Source organism: Apodemus sylvaticus, chromosome 11 (genome assembly GCF_947179515.1).
Source record: "Apodemus sylvaticus chromosome 11, mApoSyl1.1, whole genome shotgun sequence".
NCBI classification, from domain to species: domain Eukaryota; kingdom Metazoa; phylum Chordata; class Mammalia; order Rodentia; family Muridae; genus Apodemus; species Apodemus sylvaticus.
The window spans coordinates 45,282,618-45,304,768 of NC_067482.1; the positions used below are offsets into that span (position 1 = coordinate 45,282,618).

General features: G+C 44.6%; 2 protein-coding genes across 2 annotated transcripts in view; one reads left to right on the plus strand and one right to left on the minus strand.

The window, feature by feature from the left end:
• The window catches only part of Tmem156 (transmembrane protein 156), a 51,327-nt gene extending 49,272 nt beyond the window's left edge, over positions 1 to 2,055 (plus strand). The window contains exon 10 of the mRNA XM_052198668.1: positions 1,823 to 2,055. The gene's annotated coding sequence lies outside the window, so the exon portion shown is untranslated. The remainder of the gene's footprint in view (positions 1 to 1,822) is intronic.
• A 7,235-nt stretch (positions 2,056 to 9,290) lies between these two features.
• The window catches only part of Fam114a1 (family with sequence similarity 114 member A1), a 68,839-nt gene continuing 55,978 nt past the window's right edge, over positions 9,291 to 22,151 (minus strand). The window contains exons 10-14 of the mRNA XM_052198812.1: positions 20,864 to 21,025; positions 19,672 to 19,811; positions 16,915 to 16,987; positions 12,939 to 12,992; positions 9,291 to 10,914 (exon numbers count right to left, since the gene is read on the minus strand). Coding sequence (XP_052054772.1) covers positions 10,798 to 10,914; positions 12,939 to 12,992; positions 16,915 to 16,987; positions 19,672 to 19,811; positions 20,864 to 21,025 — 546 coding nt within the window. The 3' untranslated portion in view covers positions 9,291 to 10,797. The remainder of the gene's footprint in view (positions 10,915 to 12,938; positions 12,993 to 16,914; positions 16,988 to 19,671; positions 19,812 to 20,863; positions 21,026 to 22,151) is intronic.

Here is a 22,151-nt window from a genome sequence, read left to right on the forward strand (position 1 = left end):
GGCTGATGGGGGTGGGGTGGAGCTGGCTTTATGATGCCAGGTGGGGAGCCGGAAGGGAGCTAACTCCTGCTGCCTAAGTCAGGGCAAGAAGCAAGTTGGGGAGGAAAGGGTTTGTTCAGCTTATACATCCACACTGCTGTTCACCACCAAAGGAAGTCAGGACAGGAACTCACACAGGGCTGGAATCTGGAGGCAGGAGCTGATGCACAGGCCATGGAGGGGTGCTGCTTACTGGATTTCTCAGCTTGCTCTCCTATAGAACCCAGGACTACCAGCCCAGGGATGGCACCACCCACAATGGGCCCTCCCCCCCCTTGATCACTAATTGAGAAAATACCTTACAGCTGGATCTCATAGAGGCATTTCTTCAAGGGAGGCTCCTTTCTCTGTGATAATTCCAGCTTGTGTCAAGTTGACAGACACACAAAACCAGCCAGGACACCTGGCTTCCTCATGTTTGAGGTATCTGGGATCGAAGCTTCCGCCACTCTTCCTGTGTAACCCAACCCTGGCCTACTACAGTCCCACTGGTAGGTTCCCGGTTCAGCTAAAAGACCCTTTCTCAGTGACTAAGGTATCTCAGTGACTAAGGTGTCTCAGTGGCTAATGATCTAGAGACTCCTGATGCCATGCACTGATGTCCAGTGAATTTTGAGAATGACTCTTCACTTGTGACTGTATACATGCGAATATGCACACACATCACACACACAGACACATGGGAAAAATTTAAAACTCATGTGGGCACAGGCTTACAAAAATGGGATTCTTCAGCCATGCCTAGGTGTTCTTCATCACACACATGCACTTGCACACATCACCCCACAAACACACATGCAGCCTTCTAACATTCTGAAGACACAAGTGTGTTCTCTTTGCAAGTGATGACTATGCTATTCCTTATCCCAAGGACACTGCAGTAATTAACATACGGGGGAGATGTGGTCTGTCGCTATGCTTGATAATGTCAGAGATCTTTAGGGGGAAACTGACAATATTGTGATCTATTGCAATATTTTTCACACAGTATGATTTGAGCTTGTAACTGCTCAGCCAATTAAAGATTAAGCAGGCAGGCCTGAAATGCTATTGCACAGCTGAAAGAATGATTTATTGCACAAAAGGTTACTGGAATTCAGGGAAGCCAGATTACCATGTTGCTGTTGTTGGCGTTCCTGAACCAGGTTTGTCTGTGCAGTCTAGAGAAAAGATCCTCTTTAAACCCAACTCTCACAGAGCCCCAGTACATACTAAAAGAAGTATGAACGAAATTTCAAATGAAACCTCAATATTCTTGGGGAAATGCAAACCACTTATAATAAATGTTTGTAGACTTAAGACCTGCACAAGTTTGAGCCTGTAACTCTCCATCACCGCACAGGGGTGGGGAACTTATGAGGCTCCACCCCTAACTGTGGAGCTATTAGTTAATGGCTGCTAGGGCCCGGAGACCTTTTCCTGAATGGTGTTGTCACTAGTAAGAGGACTGTAGCCTAGTTTGCACATCTAAGCTCATGCAAACATTCTTAATTAAGCACGTTATTATTTAAGTAGGTCATACAAAAATTAAAAAGACATGAAAGTAGAATAGGAACTTATTACAATATGGAATTCAGAGAAGTGAGGGGGCATACTGAGGGTGAGAGTGATTGGATGAGTATGATTAAAATACATTTTATATGTGTGTGTGTGTGCACATGTATGCCCGTGCGTGTGCACATGTGTGTGTATGTATGAAATTGTCGATATATTAAACATTTTAGAGGTTTTATTATTGTTTTTAATTATGTTTATTTGTATGTCTCTATGTACATGACTGCAGGTATCTGCAGAGACCCGAAGAGGATGTCGCATCCCTGAGACCTGGTGTTACAGGCAGGTGTGTGCTGCCCAGCACCAGAGCTGGAAACTGTACTCTGCTCCATTGTCTGAGAACGTATGAGCTCTGAACCACTGAACCGTCTCTCCCATAAATATATTTTCAAAGCACGTTTGTGGGCTGACTGGATGGATCTGTGATTAAATAAATGACAAACACAGGTTCAGGGAAATCAATAGATTTTTCTCCTGAACTTTATCCTGCAATTTGTTTCAGTTTCAGCTTTAAAACGGGCTTGCTTCAAAGAAAAAAAAAAAAGGCAACATTTGGATGCGATACACGGAGGGCTTTATTCCTGCTCTTAAAAGCCAATGAGCCTTTCATTCTTTAAGCTTGCCAATTTCAGACCATTTGATGAGGATTCCCCGTTGGTACTGGTGCACTGGCAGTAACTGGACCAACTCTTGCCTCTGTGGCAGACGCAGGTGGAAATGACCGGCCATGCAGGACACTGGGTGTTCTTCAGCAAGCAAACTTGTTATTTTGCACATGATTTCTCTCAGGGAGTTGTCAGGTTTTGCTCTGTATTCTTTGCCAGAGACTATGTGGTTTTAAACGAAATGGATAGGATGCCTACTGGGATGGTTAATAATGTCAGCTTGACTGGATTTAAAATCGGTGAGACACACCTCTACCTTTTGGTGCATCTGTGTCGTTTCTGGTCAGGATTAGCTGAAGGGTAAAGACTCCCGTGAATATGGGCAGATTGATGCTGGGGGCTTGTGACTGCTCAGATGGAATGAAAGGGGAGGGAAAGGAAGGCCAGCTGAGCACGGGCATTCCCTCTCTTCCACAGTTTCCTGGCAGCCATGGGGTGAATGGCTCTACTTTGTCACACGGTCCTGCAGCCATGATGTTTAGATCCCGTGTTTAGGGCCAAGCAACCATGGGCAGATCCTCTGAAACAGTGAGCCCAAATAAGTCCTTCCAGTGTTAAACTGTTTCTGTCAGGTCTTTGCTTATAGTAGTAAAAGTGTGACTGATACCTAGTGTTTGAATTGTAACATCTCTCTCTTACCTGTCTTATTTGGCTGGGAATATGACTTCCAGTGAATGATGAGTACTTCTGCTTTGATAATGAAGTAGGAAAGTACTTAGGCGTTAAAGAAGTGCTTTAAAAGACATAGAATGCCCAAAATGATTTAGCACTTTCCTCTATGCACCAAATGGTTTAGATTCTGCCAAGGACATGACAAACCCATGCTCTGGTTCTGGGAAGTCATTAGGACTCGAGATTGTCATGTGCTTTCTATTTATTGGTCTCCTTTTGACTGGCATAGAGCTGTGGAGCAGAGCAGAGTCCCAGATTCATTCACCCCAGACCCGTTGTGTCTACCGCTTTCTCATCAGTGTAGAGCGGGAGAGACAGAAGTTGCAGTCGCAGGGATTTGAATGCCCCTGTGCTGCATCTGTGGAGACGAGCAGATTGTAAACTGTCTCTTGCAAACATGATCTGCATCTGAGCATCAAGCTAGCATCTCCAAAGCACTGAGTCAATTCATTTGCTGGGCATTTCTCTCCGGAAGTGTCTGCGATGGCTTCTGTAGTGGTTATAGGTCCCAGAGCCAGTCAGGTTGAGAAGGATGAATAGGGAGAGCATCTGGCTAAGACTGTTCCAACGAGACAGGAATGCCCCAGTCCTCTGTTTAAATCAGCATAATCTTTAGAAGTTTTGCATTTAGAACCCTGGGTTTGCACTATCCTGAGAAAGTCAAGGACAGATGTGCATGGTCATCAACATTGGCCCTGAAAGCATATAAGAAACTCAAGTTGTAGAGACTCCCAGATATTTCTATTCTCATCAAAACTAATCTGTATATTCCATATTTTTCTTATCTGGTAAGACTCTTAATGTTTTACCTCCTTGTGGGAAATAATTTATTTAGACTCTTTTGATTATTAAATGCACTTATATTAACTCACCCATTAATACATTTTTACTGAAAAGTTTTAACAACTTGAGGCTGGAGAGATGGCTCAGTGGTTAATAGCGTTCTGCAGGATCCAGGTTCAATTCCCAGCACCCACATGGCAGCTCACAGCTGTCTGTAACTCCACTCCCAGGGGATCTGATGCCTCTTCTGGCTTCCTCCCACACCAGGCATGCATGTGATTGATACACAGACACACGTTAGGTAAAACACTCATACACATTTAAAAATATATATTGAAAAGGTTTTAATTTAACTTACAAACTGGGCTGGAGTCCTTTAGCATGATTGTGTCAAATTCTGCTATGCCCATCCACTTGGTCCATTCCATGGCCTCTGTGGTTTTTATAGTTTTGTGTGTTTGTGTGTAGTGTGCTTTGAACACACATTCATGTTAATTTACATAACTAGCCTAGAACTGCTTGTCCACCTAGCAACTCGACAGTTCATAGGGACATTTCACTCTTTTGGTTCTTTTTATCTTTATTTTTTTAAAAATAGTTTCACAACATTTCATAGTTAGCCTAATATTCATTACAGTTAATCCTACTTTAAAGTCTTGACAGGCGCCTCAAAGGGTGAATTCCTCAAAGTAGAAATTACTGGAGGCCAGTTAGGTGCTAAGTAAGGTGCTGGGACCACAACAGAGAGCAAAGCAATGAGAAGTCCTGGCGTGTGGAAATCGCATCCCAGCGTCAGGCAGAGGCGTGACACAGAGAGTGTTGTATAGAGATACCCTTAGGGAAAAACGAGCAAGCAGGGGAGGGGCTTCACTCAAAGAACTTTGCTATTGTTTTGAAACAGGTAGCCCAGGCTAGCCTTGAACTCTCTATGTAGCCAAGGATGATCTTCACTCCTGATCCTCTTGCCTCCACCTCCTGACTGCTGTGGTTACAGGTGTGTGGCCACAGGAGGCTTTTGAATGGAGGCGGGAGAATATGGCAGAGGGGCGGGGCATGAGGCTCTGTAGGCGAAGATGCGTCCAGCAAAGACGCTCTCACTGTTGTAGAACCAATGTCAACTTATCCCCGCCTAGCTGACAAATGAATGAGACCCGTTGACAATTACTGGGGGGCGGGGGTAACACTTAATTTACTTTTCTAACTGCTGGCCTGGCTGCTTCCCCAGCAGTGCACCCCAAGTACTCGTTCTTTCTCCTGGCCATGTGCTCATGGTCCATCTTCTCTTCCGGTAGCTTCCTCCCCCCTCCTCCCTGTCCTTCTTCTTCCTTCTCTCTGAAAGCCCCAACCAGGTAACTCCAGACCTGCCTACCTCTAATCCCCCCAGTAACTGGCTGTAGCCATTTATGTTTAACCTATAGTTTTAAATTAAGGAACAAGGTTTGCACAACAAAAGCTGGTCGAGGTGAGAATCTAACTCGTCAGCAGTTAGAACTTCTGTATAGACCCTAGCATTACAACACACAGCAACAAACCAAGCCCCAACAGCTTACGGGTATCAAAAGCCTTTTACCGACAGAGAAATGGCCCGAGTCCGTCCTACAGCTCCCCAATTGCGTTCTCATCCTGTGTGAGTCCCCAGCAGTGAACTGCTTCCCCTGCCCACACCTTGTCCCTATCCTCACTTTGTCTGGAGACACCAGACATTCATGTTGCAACATCACTGTCAATAAGTGACAATCGGAGTTTCCAGTGAACAGTGGGCCACTCAGCATTTGAGGGTCATACCATGAAGACAACGAGGGAGGGGAGTGGATGGTACAGTGACTTGCCATCTCCTGGGCTCTAAGGCACTGGCAGGGTCACAGTGCAGCAGCGCTCTGCGGGAGGCTAAGGAATACAAAGATGGACAGTCAGGTGTTAGAAGCAAAGATCTCAGCCAATGGGAAAACAAAGGGACAGATATTCTCTTTTATTGTCGGGTATCAGTATGTCCTTGAGCTCTGTCCAGCGGTTTATTTACGGCTGGGATGGGATTCCCTGCTCTTGCAGTTAGGAGTTGGATGATCATAGGCAGGTAATTTTACCTCTCTGACGGAGCTTGTCATCTGTAAAGGAATATGATAGTAACCATAGCTATCTTATGAGATTAGTGTTGGGGATTCAATGAGACTGGAGGAAGAGTGCTTACTCCGGGAATCTGAAATGCAAGAAATAATTACACGTTTATTACCATTACTTCATTGATCGTCCTCACCATCACCGCTGTCAGCACCCCCATTGTCCCTTGGCTCTAGCGCCCAGTGCTTCGCTTTTTGCCAAGGTTTCATCCAATCAGGAGGCATCAGGTAGCATTTCTTTTTAGAACGTTTCTCGGACTCCTATGGAACTTTGTGAAGACACAGCTTAAAGCTTTTCTACACAAGGCTGTGATCTTTAAGGCGGGGAGAGCATTAAAAACTGCTGTGCTCCGGGAAGCGAGGAGGTTTTCAAGGCTCAGGGATGGTGCTGGTTCCTGACTGGGTTCCCTGGCATGGAGACGGGGACCGGGGACGGGGAGGGAAGAGGAAGCAGAGAGGACAGGATCCCGGAGCTGCTCAGTGTAAAAGTCTGAGAAAGGATAACAAAGCTGTGGTGAGAGCCAGCAGGGGCCAGGTAACCCCACGTGCTGTGCTCCAACCGGCTCTCTTTAGTTTCTGTTCTCAGCTGCGTGACAACAAGCAAAGCACACAACTGAAGCTTTCAGTTGTGTCCCAAGCCTGGGGCTTCCCGCGCCTAAGCCTGTAAATCTGAGCTTAGTGGCTTTCCCCTTACATTAGGTGGTTCTAACTTGTTCAAAATGCTAGCTAGTGAGGTCAGACTGTCCTGGGTTCAAATTCCAGTTCCATTGTTGCTCATACAACTCTGGGCCAGTTACCTAACTTGTCTGAGACTCTGGTTTTGTTTTTGTTTTTTGCTTTTTGTTTTTTGTTTTGTTCTTGTGGTGGGAATTGTAATTATAATCTACCCAGCGTCCAATCAGGTTGTTCGAATTTTGTCTAAGCTCCGCCTCACAGTTACCTGGCAATAGCCAAGTGTGCCTGACTCACTATAAAAGGGGCTCCCTCTTGCCTCTCCTCTCCTCTCCTCTCCTCTCCTCTCCTCTCCTCTCCTCTCCCCTCCCCTCCCCTCCTCTCCCCTCCCTTCCCCTCCCCTCCCCTCCCCCCTCTCTGCCTTTCTTGGTCTCATGTCCTGAATAACTCTGTTCTATACTATACTGTTATGTGGCTGGTCCCACAGTGGAAGGTTATGCCTCGGCATGGGCCTGCAGAGACACCCCGTCTCCCCATACCTGACTGCACATCCACCAAACACATTCCTTCCTTCCTTGTGTTTTTCTAAAACACAACACGGGTGATTGTGAATATTTAACGGAACCATGCATTACACACTAAACACACAGTAAATACATAAGAATAATCATGGTTGAAATTCTGAGTGGATGGCTTTCTGGTAAATGGGGAAAGGAAATTAGAGAGGGGGAGAAGCAGGGCGGATTGGTAAAAACTGATCCTGGAAGCTGTGCACTTAATGATAGTTAAAAAAAAAATCCTGCGAGAGAAACAGGACAAAGATGGCAAGCTTGGCCTCCAAGGCTTAGCTCCGCTTTCTGCCAAGGTTTCGCCCATCTGGCCTTGGCTTCAGTGCTGCCGTTTTCTTCCAAATCGCGTGTGAGACGCCTACCAGCTGAACACGCAGGGCAGGAAGAGAGATCAGCCTGGATCCCCCGAATTTCTGCACTCCGCGAACTGCGCGTTGAAGACAGCCGTGTATTATTCTTTTCAGGTTAAACTTCCTTTGAGACTAATACCAGAGGCAGGCCAGTCAGGTGAGTCGCAGTCACTACAGGCTGGCCTAATCCTGTTGCTTCTTGGCTGATGGCTCATGCTGAGAAAAATCCTCTGCGATCCAGACAAAGGTGGACTTAGTTCAAGTCCCAACATAAAAATCCCAACCCTCTGCACTCTCTCTGTGTCCAATCGGTGATGACCTCTGACAGTAGAACTGGTAGAAATAACATCAATATATTTTCACTGTGTGTGTTGTCGTATTTTAACCATAAAGTGTAGAATATAGGACAGAAGATAGAAATCGAAGAAAACCATGCCGCTCTTTAGACCTGTGAACATACAGGACACAAATACAAACCCACCTATGGAACAGGATAGCTCAGAAATAAAACTCACGGTGACCCCTCATTTATTTTGTTTCAGGAGAAGAAGGGCTGGTCTAAGGCCACTCCAGTGGCATTATGAATGTTAATTAACTGCAAAACCAGAACGGGACCACCATTTTGAGATGGATTTTCTAGTATCATCTTTTTTTTTTTTTTTTGGTTTTTCAAGACAAGGTTTCTCTGTATAGTCCTGGCTGTCCTGGAACTCACTCTGTAGACCAGGCTGGCCTCGAACTCGGAAATATGCCTGCCTCTGCCTCCCAAGTGCTGGGATTAAAGGTGTGCACAACCACTGCCCAGCAAGAGCACGCTTAGAGAAAGGCTCAAAGGGCAATTTCTTATATTATCTAGAAAGAAAGAAAGAAAGAAACAAAGAAACAAAGAAAGAGAAAAAGAAAAGAGAGAGAGAGAAAGAAGGAAAGAAAAGAAATAAGAAAAAAACTCAAAACCAAAACCCAAAACCCGCTCCGGCTTGGCTCTCGTAATTACTTTTATAAAATCAAACACCATTTGAAGTTGTGTAGCAAGATCAGCCTTATCTGTTCAGTGTGCGTGTGCATGTGTGCATGTGTGAGCACACACGCGGCACTCTTTCAGGACAAAGAGAAATACAATGGTTATTTCAACATTTTGTAGATTTGAGAGGACCCTTCCTGTTTTGTTTCTCAGACTGGTGCACCGTGGCCAGCCTGGACGGAAGGTGCGTCTCTGGAATCATAAGCACTTCAGAGCAGCTGATTTCTTTCTACGCAGTTCAAGGACGCCTTTGCTTCCTGCACTGGGGCGTTTTCTGGTAATTAGCTCTTTCCTTCAGCCAGCCCACTGTCGATGCTTCTTTCTTATGGGGAGGGTCTTAAAGCCCACACCCACTGGGACACACCTACTCCAACAAGGCCACACCTCCTAATAGTGCCACTCCCTGGGCGGAGCCTTCTCACTCACTGAACCTGGGGCTCATCGGTTGGTTACACTGGCTGGCTGATGAGCCCCAGGGAATCCCCGTCTCTACCTCCCACTGCTGGGATTACAGGTGTGCACACAGACTTCACATGGGTGCTAGGGAGTCAAATGCTGGCTATTATGCATTCTCAACACTTTGCCTGCTGAGCCACTGCCCCAGGACTCACGGCTGTGGAGAGGCTAAGTCTGAAGATCTATAAAGCCTTGGAGGTATTTGTTTTTCTTTTGTATTTCTAGTTAATGCACAAATCCCTCGTGTGTGAAAATTATAAATCTAGTTTATTTCTTCTGCTCTATACTTAAGAATGATAGAATTCATAGAGGTCATAGAGGTCAACAGTTAATCACCACCACACTTAGCGTCAGAAACCTTCCAGACGTCGTGGAGGAGAAATGCTACACCTTTACTTGACTTTTTTTTTTTAAGAGAATTTTATTTGTCTAGGTTGCAAATAAATTGTTCTTGAGTTTTTATTTGGTTGTTTCAGGAGACATACAGCTGAAAACCAAAACAAAACAAAACAGACACACAAAAATGCTACTGAGAGAATTCAGATATCCACTTGGCCCCTAGGGGATAGACACAGTTGCTTCTACACAGGAACAAAAGCAAATACAAAGGAGGGATTTTCTCCCTTTGCAGACTACAGGCATCATTTGCCCTGGGATAAGCCACTGGGCGGGAGTATTTTGGACACTGCTGGCGGGGATGCCAGTGGTGGGCTCAAACAGAAGCAGGCCAGAGAATCTCAGACTGGAAAGAACAGATGTGTCTCAGAAGAGCCCAGCATCAGGACCACTGCTCCCTGCAAGGTCTTTGACGTGTCTCCCTGGATCAATAACTTGGCCAAAGACTTTCCACCCTTTGCCACCACCATGTGTGTGATCGGGTTAGTGGGCATTTTTTGAAATGCAGGTCGGGGTCTACTTGGCTAAAATTCCTTTAGTTTTCTGTTGAAATGCTTCTCAGCTTTGTAATTTTTCCATCACATACCCTAAACTAAAATACTCCATCAGGTCAGGCAGGTGTAGTTGTGCACACCTTTAATCCTAATTCTTGGGAGGCAGAGGCAGGCAGATCCCTGTGAGCTCTAGGCTAGCTTGGTCTACATAATGAGTTCTAGGCCAGCCAAGGCTACATAGCAGACTGCCATCTCAAAAATAAATATTGTTTCATACCCCCTTTCATACATATTTTTACCCTAGAGGTAATCTGAAATTTAAAAAAAAGTTCAAAGAGGTTGAAAATTGTAATAAATTGAAGGGTTGCACATTTTAAACAACCACCCATTTACTTTGTTCTGCAAGCACTTTATGGTTTAAGAGAACATCTTACTCAGTATCTTAAAGTATGTTAAAGATTATTATAAATCATCTTTAAGAACATGTATCTGTTGGAGTGATATCATATTCCTTTATAGTAGGTGTTCAATAAATCTTGTCACAAAACGAATGACTACAAAAGGATATTTATGTCCTTTTAAAAACCAAATAAGTAGCATTATTTTTGCTTATGATGTTTATGCAATAAAATGAAGTTCAGTATAAGAACTCACTTAAAGCCATGTTTTAGAAAAATAGGGTGCAGAAAGGTAGACATTTCAAAGCTGAACAAAAAAATCTAGGGTCTCCCTATGAATTTCTAAATATAGTCTTGTTGACCAGGGAAACAGATATATTTGTGAATGAACTGCAAATTAAAGGAAAACTTCGATAAAACAAGTACAAGTTTAAGTTAACATAAAGAAAACAATTATTGATAAAACAGTATTCGTTCAGAGAAATGTTAATTCTGTATTTTCAAAACTGTGCAAAAATTGCTTGTAGTGTCCTCAGATGGTCTGGCCAGTGACGTAGAAGTCCGTTGCCTTGAAATGGTACGCAGTGATGAGATGTGGCCTGCCCATCGAACTAGCTGGAATCTGTCTGGGCTGTAGCTTTCAAACAGCTGGTGTGGATGTGGGAGACCTGCAGTACCGGGAGCAGCAGCTGGAGGGCGTCCTGGACATATGTGGTGCTATTGCAGCCCTGCAAGAAGGAAAAACAGAGCTGTGGGTATTTCCATATAACAGCATTTTCATTCTCTCTGTCTGTCTGTCTGTCTGTCTGTCTCTCTCTCTCTCTCTCTCTCTAGATTTTATATATATTATATATATATAATATGTAATATATACATATACACATATACGTATGCTCTGACTTAATGCACACAAGTAGAGAGAGTCAGATCCCATTACAGATGGTTGTGAGCTACCAAGTGGATGCTGGGAATTGAACTCAGGTCCTCTGGAAGAGCAGCCAGTGCTCTTAACTGCTGAGCCATCTATTCAACCCTAACAACATTCATTTTCCTCCGAGGAGAGGGAAGCACAACAATATCATGAAATTCTCAGAATGTCTGTGCTTGCAGCAAATGTAAGCACATGTTTTGGATGGACTATGCCCAGATCTTTAGCCAAAGAACCTCATTCAAAATGAGACAATCATTTCCACGGGCTTTAAGGGATATGAGCATGTGTAAATTCATGGCCTGGCATGGCCAATATCATCTACCCCTTTCTCAGGTCAACCCCATGGTCCTGAAATCACAGGACAGAGGAGGCTAGGGTCTAAACCACAGTCAATTTACTGAAAGCGCCACACAGAGAGCCCCGGAGAGATAAGTGTAAAAATGGCCAGTGAAGTTTAGGGAGGGTATCTAGAACATGGAAGTTTCTCCTTGGCCAGTGGATAATTATTGGGTACCATATTTGTGCACCACAAATTAATGTGCTAATGGACATGTTTAACCTGGCAGCCAAGGTAGAGATCTGGGGTGGGAGATTTAAGAAGGGACACTGAGTTTCACTTATTGCTGTGTTGGTCTTGAGCTCACCATCCTCCTCCTCAGACCTCTGAGTACTGGGATTGCAGGTAATCAGCACCATGCCCCATTTTCCAGAGGACAGATTTTTCTTATCCCATATTCTGCCTCAGCCTTCCAGGGTTTCTGTTAGCTGTGTCTGTTCCACTGGGCTTGTGCCTGCAGTTCCTGCTCCTTTTAGTTGACTCCATGGCATGACTGTGTCTGTCCTAAGCCGTGACACTCGCTGCCCCCACTTGGTTAAGTTTTGTCCGTGGACCGTCTTGTTTAGCAACGAGACACAATTCCCAGCAACGTCGCCATCAGTTCTTAGGCAGCATTTCCGATGCGATGTGATCTCCAGAGCTTACTCTTGCCATCCAAATGTGAAGACGATGGCACTGTGCATTGCCTGTGTTCCACAGCTGCTAGGGAGGGCCTGTGGCTATCCCACGTGCAAGAGTCTGACAGCCTAGCCTCTAATGCCTCCACTGCCCCCATGCAGAACGCCATGGCCACTCTCCAAGACTAGGAAGGCATCTTGGACTGCTTCTGTCCTACATCCCTGGGTTGGTTTTCTGCAGAGCTACACAGCAGTGCTGGGATCGCCTTCCATCTGTGCAGCTGCTGTCACCGAGTCACTGAGTCCTAGTGAGCAGGCGGGGCAGACAGTGAGCCCTCCCTTATGGGGACTCTATGCTTGTCACTGAATGGGCAGGCGGTCTGCATCATTTTTGCTAATCTGAAACTTAGACTCAGCTATACTAAAAGTTCTCGTGAACGAAGGGAAATGCCTGTTTTTATGAAAATCACCAGTGGGTAATAATCCTCCATTGCAGCCAATAATCACAGGGTCAAACTTGGCAGCAAAAATCTGTGTCTGCTGGGGGAAATGGTGGCAGGAAATAACCTGCAAGCTTAGCATTTCCTTTTATAATCAGGAATTCTTGGAAATTAGGCATTGCAGTTCTACCAGATGCTTTACAGCTGGCTGAGCTACAGAAATGAACACACACACACACACACACAGAGAGAGAGAGAGAGAGAGAGAGAGAGAGAGAGAGAGAGAGAGAGAGAGACTGTGAGACTGTTGATGATAAGATTTAGAATTCCAATAACACTTGCTGACAGGGAGGAAGAAAAGAGAAGAAAGGAACGTAGCTATAGCATTCACTTTGATTCGGAATACTTCTCTCTGGGGGCTACTTACCTCTAAAAGCACACTATTGATCATGGGGTTAAGGACTTCAGCCTTCTTGTTGCTCTGTGAAATTGAAAGTATGAAATTGACAGATTAGGGCCTCGGACCATAAGGCTTAGCACATCAAATATAAGACACCACTTGTAGAGGAATGTCTTAGAGGAAGAAGTGCGCTCACCATAGAACAGGCTTTGTGTCTGCGCCTTCCTTACACCATCTCTAATTCTACCAGCAATCCTAGGAGGGGCTTGGTGCTGCAGTAAGCCTAGGCACTAGCCGGATGAAGAAATGGCAATCGGGAGGTTGAGCAATTTACGTGAGTTCACATTGCTACAAATATAAACTCCTTTTATGTGGTGGAATGCTTGTAGCTGATTGGATCCAATCTGCCTGATGCTATCCTACACACAGATCAAGTTACAATGTTGATGGTAAATTTGTCATGATCTTTATTATTGTGTTTAAAAAAAAATCTTTTTTGGTCTTTGTGTAGCCCAGACTAGCCCAAACTCATGATCCTCCTGCCTCGTGCTTCCAAAGGCTGAGATTGTAGACATGTGCCATGCCTCACTGCACATTTTAATTAAGGCATCTGTATAGCTTCCTGAGATTCTTACGAATTTTATTCTATTTATTTTTAATTACATATATATGTTGGCGTAGGGGGTGTGCATGGGCGTCCAGGTGCCCTCAGGGGACAGAAGAGGGCATTGGAGTCTCCGGAACCTGTATTTGTAGACAGTTATGATCTTCAATATGTAATCTGTGGGTGTTGGGAACTGAACTTGGGTCCTCTGCAAGAGTAATACATGCTTTCAACTACTGAGTCATCTCTCTAGACCCTGAGACATTGTTGTTGTTTCATTTTTTTTTGTCCTCGAAATTTCCAGTCCTGCGCTTATTTATCCTAGTAGTCTATTCTGCTTCTTCTTTCTTTGTTCCTTCTCTCCCTTCTTCCCCGACTTCACCTATGAGCGCAAGTTCTGTAGGTTATCTACCAGAGGAGTGACATGGTGAGAGCATTCTTAAAGAGAACTTCAAAACAGGTCTGCAGATCCAGGTTTGAAACCCACAAGTGTGTGTGCAGCATGGAGAACGAATCCCTGTTCTAGGTGTTCCAAAGGGGAGAGATGATTGCTATCCTTATTTATATTTTTCAGCTGTCAATCAGCTGGCTTCCCTATCTAAAATGCTCAACAGCCGCCTACAGCGATGAATCTTTAATGAGGCAGTCTTAGTGGGCTGGGTTCCCTTACTGTGCCCGGAAGGCTCTGTGGGAGCAAACAAAAGCATATGAATGAAGTCTATCTTTCCAGAGAAGCCTTCCTTCCTTCCTTCCTTGGCATTACTCTTCAGAGGCTAATGCCTCTTTGAGGAAACCACAGTGGAGGCTTGCAGGGGGTGGGGAAGAACCTCTTCAAACACTCAAGACACTTAAGTAAGTAACCAGAAAATCCATGATAGTATTTGCTTTCATGTTTATGTGACTATCAATAAACCTCTAAGATACAATCAAAAAGAGGGCAGCAAGATGACATTGGTTTTCAGAATCGATGAGATATGTGAGCCATTTAAACGGAGCCTGGAGAGCAATACACACTCGTTAGCTTCAAGTTATGAATAATGGCTGCTTTGGAAAGCAGAAACAATGATGGATGCAAATGATTCTTCAGAGCTGCAGACGGGGGCTTTGTGGCTTGTGGTGAGCTCCATTTCAGATGTAGCTTTCCCGGTCTCCAAATGGACGACACACATTTGCTGATGTTTGCACTTGAAAATGTTTGTACTTGTGTTTGGGTATGTGTACAATTGTAAGTCCACACACACACCTGCCAGAAACTTGGCTCAGCCTGTGTAGATCTTGGCTCGGGAAAGACCTTGGCTTGGTCACCCTAGGGCTAATTAACAATGCAGAATCCCTGTCCTTAGCTCACACAGACGGGCTGAATAAGAATCTGCATTTTAACAAGGTCTCCAGGTGGCTGGTGTGCATGCTTTGGAAAGCACTAAGCTAGAGTCTGATGTGGTACAAGGAGAAGAAAACAGTATGATAAATCTTACCCACACCGGGAGAAAAACCTGTTCAACATAAATCCTTTAACAACCCACAGACAGTCCTGGAGCACCAAACAGTTGGTTATCTGTCTAATGCCTGACAGGCTGCTGATGGGGGAGCTGGGAGGTCAATGGAGAGACCTGGGTGCATCAGCTCCTCTCTGCAACTTGGGGTCCTCAGCTAATGAACTGCAGAAAGTGGGGAGATGCAACAGAAGAGCTTGGAACCTAAATTGATGAGGAAAGCCCTCACACTGTGTTGGGGACCCACCATGCCCACCAAAGCCTGCCATCAAGTAACTTGGAGTAGAGAGATTTCTTCCCTATCAATACGTTAATCACTGATAGCCATCTATCAATGACTTCCATTTCCCCATCGTTCTGCTTACTGATGATGATATGGAATTGCTGAAAACCTAAAATAGATAAGCCCAAGATAGACTGAGCAAACCAGACAGTTCTTGACAGCAGAACAGGTTGGTGGCCTGTAACTCACCCTTTATCCATAGTGTCACTTAGTGGAAATATGGGGAACAAATCCCATTTCTTTTAAGAACTGCTCTTTGCCTACAGTGCAGTCACAATCCAGCAGCTATGTAGGTCTACATGCCGCCATCTTGCCCCCAACAACACTGAGTGACATCAAGGCGGCCATCTGACCATCTGACCCATGCTGGTGATCTTCTGAAACTTCTCACCCAGAAAAAAGGAATGTGGAAGGAGAGACAGATTGTAGGGATGTTTCAGAGTGGGAGTGAACTCTATCACCAAAGCTGTTCATGGTCTTCTACCAACTTCGATAAAGCTCCTCTTTATCTGAGCCATTTGTAACCCACCGGCCCCAGAGAGAGCATAGCCCTGGTTTCAGTCTTCCAGTCATTCCTAGAAAACTGTACATTGCAATTGTAAATACCCTGACTAAAGCCTGTTTCCTGTGTCTCTGGGAAAGGGTCAGATCTTGCATCTAGGACTAAGTAGGAAGGTAAAAGAGGAGTGTTTCCCTCTAGCTCCTCCTGTCCAACTTTATAATATGACTGATTTCTTCTTCCCCTACATACATATGTATGTAGTATGGGGGAATCACACATGTTTGCATGCATGTGCAGGTGCATGTGTGTGCACATGAGCATGGAGGCAAAGGCTGGTGCTTGGTGTCTTCCTCAATCACACTCTTCCTTATTTACTGAGACAAGGTCTCTTGCTGAAGCCAGAGCTGGCCCATTTGGCTACTCCAGCAAGCCATCTTGCCCTGGGGGAGCCCCTAGTCTCCCTCCAGAGCACTGCTTACAGGCATGTCTGGGGATGTGAACTCAAGAGTCTCACACTTGCACATGAAATCCTTCACTGGCTAAGCCATTTCCCCAGCCTACAAGGGACAGAAAAGGGCACAACCTAGATATGTAACCAGAAGCCACACATTGAAATATGTGCAACATTTCACAGCTATTAAGAACAGCTTAAGAACAGAAACACATGTTAATTGACAACAAAATTTTTCTTTTGAAATTCTTACCATATGTGGCTTATTAGACTGAGGGAAATACTGAATGATGATATTTAAAGTTAATTATTTTAATAGAGATTCTTGAGTAATGTAATGATAGATAATGTGCAATGGGAAGGAACCTTCATTTGATACCCTTTCTTTTGATTCATGAATAAAGTGAGGTCCACAGAGATCTGCCCACTCACCAAACAGTCCAGCTGTCTGAGATAGCAGACTGAAGTCTACAGCCCAGGCAGACAGCAGACTGGAGTCTGTGCCAAAGCAGGGTAGAGCTCTAGAGAGGGGACCTCAGCCTGATTTTAGAAAACAGCATGACACAGCTGTAATTATGGAGTTGTGACAAAAGCTATCACATCCCTGACGTCTCCTCATGGTTCCACCTCCCTCAACAATGTAAGAAAATGGTCCGAATTGTATTCTTACCCCAACAGTGGTTAAGGAATTTGTAAACTTCTTCGATAAGGAGGCTACTTCATTGCACATTGCCGTGGTTAATCTGAAATAAGAAAAAAAAAGAGGTTTGTGGGGTTTTCTATAAAGTAACGTAAACCTCATGACGACTAGTGTGACTTGAACGACGGTATGACGTCAAAAAGGCAGTGCCTGAGTTTGAAGTCGCTCTACAGAAATGTGCAGTCGTCCTCAACAATCATTCACGACTCACAGTTTTATTTCCATGTTTAGTTAAGGAATAATCCTCTAATTAATTTGCCCTCCTTTTAGATTCAAAGTGACGTGCATGGAAATTTTGGGTTTGAACATCTTTTTCACAGGGGTGGAAACTCAGGTCAGGTGACTTCCCTCCAGTGTCTGGGTCATTTTAAAATAACGAAGGTTCAGTGAGGCACTCGTTCACACGTCATCTAATGGCTAAACTGAATCTACTGAGTAACCTGCATGGAACACACAGTGGCGAGTGTAGAAAGGGGATTAAAACGCAAACTCAGGCAGTCACTCATGCATGCGCGCGCGCGCACGCACACACCCCTCTTAGTGCAGGAGAACAACCCAAGGTCTTGGGCGTGGCTCAGCCAGCACCCAAATCCTTCCATTCCTTTTCAGCAGTGTGTCACTATGTGTCCCCATCTGGCCTGCCTTGACTTACAGAGATCCTCCTGCCTCAGCCTACAGAGATTTGGGACTATGGACATGCTCTACCATATCCAGATTCTGTATCCTGATTGTGTTATTCCCACTTGCCTCAAAATAATGATCCCTGGAAATTTTCTTTACAACATTTCTCAAAATGTGGACTTTTCTTTGGCCATTCATTTTTAAGTAAGTCTTTACTCCAAAAAAATAAAGCAAGAAAGACAAAATTAATCAGAATGTTTATACTAACTGCAGATGACAAAAACTGAAAACAATACAATCGCCAAACAATGTGTGTTCTGTCTGATTTTCTCCTAACAATTACAGTGTGTGATTTATAGTGAATAAAATGGCACCAGAGACACTCTCTGGATTAAGAATATTGCATGTTAGTGGAGCTACTGAAAGCAAAGAAGATGGTTTGTTCTGTTTTGTTAGACTCTGTCTAACCTAAATATTCAGAGGTGTGTGTGTGTAGGTGTTTATATGTGCATATATATATGCACATATGTTCTATGTGCACACTGGGGGAAGGAGGGATGGACCCTTTTCTTCCCACCTCCCTAACTCTGAAATTACAGGTGCCTGCAGCTCTGTCTGTTGTTTTATTTGGAAGCTGGGGATTTAAGTCTGGTGCTCAGGTGATCACAGCAAGTACTTCACTGAGTCAGACATCTCCCTGCCCTTCATTCCTTCTGTATGATGCTGGGGGATGGGCCTAGGGCCTCCATGTGCTCACAGGCTCGCCACCGAACTATACCCCTAGGCCTAAGTATCAGGGATGATGAACCACATGGAGGCATCCATCCATCCATCCATCCATCCATCCATCCATCCATCCATCTATCCATCCATCCATCTGAAATTTGTCTGAAGAAATCATTGTGGGTGAGGCCAGAAGACATCAGAGAATCATGCGGTGTGCTCTTGGGCAGGCGGTGGGAGGGCACTCACTGAACCAACCAACCCGCTAGGGGTCAGCACAGCTGGATGAGGTTGGGACAAACAAGGGAATGGAAAGGTGCTAAGAGCAAGGTCCCAGGACTCATGCCCTGGGATTTCTGTGCCTCAGCTCTCCTTCAGATCCCTACAAAGACACGGCAGTAGCTAGATGCTGTCCTCGGCATTTTATGTTAGAACATATACCATCTCTCTAGAATTATCACATAATGTGTAGTTTATTTCTAAATATATAATTTGCCTTGTCAGACGTAGTAAAATTAGTGAGCTGGCGAAATGCATGTGAATAATGGTGTGTGTGTGTGTGTGTGTGTGTGTAGGTGTGTGTGTGTGTGTAGGTGTGTGTGTCCCAATGTTCTTTCTTGGGAGATAACTTTGGCCCCTTTGTTTTAGTAATAACAAAGGGGTATTTGGACATCTGCTGATATTCCATGGCATATAATTAGACATAAAAATTGATTTGTTTTTAGCACTGCTTTCTATTTTCAAAAAGATTCAATACTGTTTTCATATATATATTATGTGTATTTATGTTTACATAATACTAGATAAATTAATAACAACGACTGTTTATTGGAGAACATAAACTTCAGTGTATAGCACAGGAATGCAGCCTACAGTGAACTGTCTTGTATTAGTGGCTAGCTGGCCCAGAGAACAGACTAGGCAGGGCAGGTAAAGTTGCTGAAAAAGGTGGTGTGTGTCTGCCTGCTTTTGTGCAGGGAACTGAGAAGTTATATTAGGGTGTCCTTTCTCTGTTGGTACATTATAAATACATAGTTACCCTCAATGTTCTGTGCTTTGAAGAATTCAATCTATTAAAATAAACATTTTTATACCTCTAAATGCATTAGTGTGTCTCCTCTTAAATCTCAAAAGCAACTCCTCCTATGTATTATTATTATTATTATTATTGCTGTATAATGTATTTCCTAAGGGAGTCCTTATTTCCTAAAATGACCATAACAGTTGACATGAAAATCCAAATCTTTAGGTGTTTAGAGTATGTGTGCATGTCCATTTGAGTGGCACACACACCTGCACACACATACACACACACACATACACACACACACACACACATACACACATGCTATTTAAAAAGTAAGAATTAAAAGTTGCATTAACTTTATCAGAACTTTTGCTTGGACTTGAGCTGGTTTTTCCTCTTCTTGTCCATGGAGAATCAACTCTGCAACTTTATGAAGCTGTTCGATGCAGCGAGCAGTGACTTCAGCCAGACTTTCAATGGACAGCATGTACACTTCCTGAAACGAATGCACACAAGAGCATTATTCACTAAGCAGCCTCTTTTCAAAAATCCCTGTCTCATTAAAAAACGGGACATGATTCGAAGCACGTACTGTATTACTGAGCTACAACACCCTGGCCCCTAGATGATGTAATCCTGTATCCCTATAAAATTCAAAGGGTGTGGGGGGTGTGGTTTAGTCTGTAAAGTGCTTTTGCACAAGCATGAGGACCCGAGTTTGGATCCTCAGTACCTTCATAAGTGCTGCACAGCTTTAGCCCCAGGACAGGAGGATGACGATGACTGATCCCGGGGCTCATTGGCTGCAGCCAATGTTAGGTTTGCTCCAGGTCCAGTGTGAGACCCTGACTCAGATAATAAGGTGGGAAATGACTGAAGGGGATGAGAGAAGGCAGCCTCTGGTCTCCACACAAAGCCAAACCGTGCATACGTTTGTGTGTGTGTGTGTGTCCACTAAATGGCAATGCTGCAGTGCTGCCAGGTCCCAGGGACAAGACAAATCTATTCACATTTGTGTCTTCAACAGTTAGACTGTTGCTGGCCACACAATAGGCAGGTTATGGTAAGTGGGGTGCGTGAAGGCACTCCAGTGGACATTTTTTCCTTGGAGTAATCGACCTTAGTTGCTTTAAAATTGGAACTCAGCATAAGGAACAATTATCACAGATGACTTTTGGAGCGCAGGCAGGACATAAAGTATATGCGTATGAGTGTACTAAACTGCAGGAAAGAAGCCGCAGCAGTGAAAGAGAGCTTCAATTGCCTCATTAGCGAGGGAGCATAAAAACAATTTATAGTAACAGATTTGCATAAAGATAAATCAATTACGTTCCGGAAGATCTTTCTGCTTTCAAATTATAAAATTATGGAGAAAAGCTACAAAATCTACGCTAAGCCATACGTTGTCTTGGGCTGGAGAAACTGGAGTGTCTGTTGCAGTCTTACTAGAATGTAGGACGCGGCGTAAATAGAAAGTGGTTCCCTCACTTTAAACAGCGCTCCTTACAGCCTTATCACAGATAGCCATGGCTGATGCGGCAGGTTTACCTCTACAGTCTTAGCTCCTTTGCCCCCCATTTTGTCTTCTTCCGGTTCGTCAGCGTCCACTTCCTTTCCTTCTTTCTTCTCTTCCTCCTCCGACCCTTTGGCCACGTCTATTGACACCACGCTTCGATCCTCTTCAACCCAGGCATGAGCTTTCTTCATGGCCTGCAACGGCCCCAACCAAACAACACCTTTACTGTGGGAATGGGAAAACCAAGTCCTCTCAACCCGGACCCTCCAGGGCAGATATGTGGGGCCATTCCTCAAGCCCCATAGACAACAACCTCATTGCTTATAAAAAAAAAAAATACACACGAGGAAACAAGGGTGGAACAGAAAGTGTATAGGTTACATCGAAGGGCCTAAGAACTTCTAAAAGGGTATTTTAAAATGATACTCAGATGAGAAAAAGGACAGACGCTGCAATATATCAGGTTTCATGGCTGGCGGTAAAAAGAAGAACTGTACTCTTTCTTGTATAGGCTGGGAATCAGTTAGGGGGTCAGGGCTGAAGCCAGTTTCCTCATGTGGTGGTTTCCTCGTCATCTCAGGAACCAATAATGTATCCATGGGGAGAAGATGGACAGCTTTGCTCCTTCCGATTCATGGCGGGCCCTCTGACCTCTAGGGTGAACAGAGGCCTGGCACTGCTGGGGGAGCCACATAAGTAACCCGTGACCTAGAAAACTGTGGCTAACTGGAAACTGCAGAGCCCACCTTCCTCACCCGGTCTGTCATTCCTGGATTCGGAGATAGGACAGGCTTATCTAGAGCTCATCAGATCCTTGAAGCTGTTTGCTTAAGTAGAAGATATCACTCATTTTATGCTAAGCACTGAGTTACCTTAAAGCCCATGTCAAAGTTTAACATGTCTGGGAGGTAATGTAAGAGCTAGCAGATTAGGGAAGAGCCACCCTAAAACGTCCTCTTTTAGGACTAAAGACTGACCCATGCAACTGAGAAGTCCCCCCTCTCCCCTCCAAGTCGTGGCAGGTGCTGCAGGGAGATGAACGAGGTAATTTCCCAGTGACCTGCTGGACCGCTGACCCCTCACAGAGAGAAATTTTCACCCCACCACCTCTATAGCTCATTCTGTCCTTCCCATTACAGCATGCGAGTGGCTATGCAAACCTCTGGTACGAGATAGGAGGGAAGGGAGAGAGAAAAGAAACCACATAGCTTTGAGTAGTTAATGATCAGCATCTCCTTAAGAAACCCCACAGCCAGGCCCCGTACTAACTTGCAAAATGCACTGTGGTGTTAGAGGAATCTGCAGTGTCAAAGCTGGACT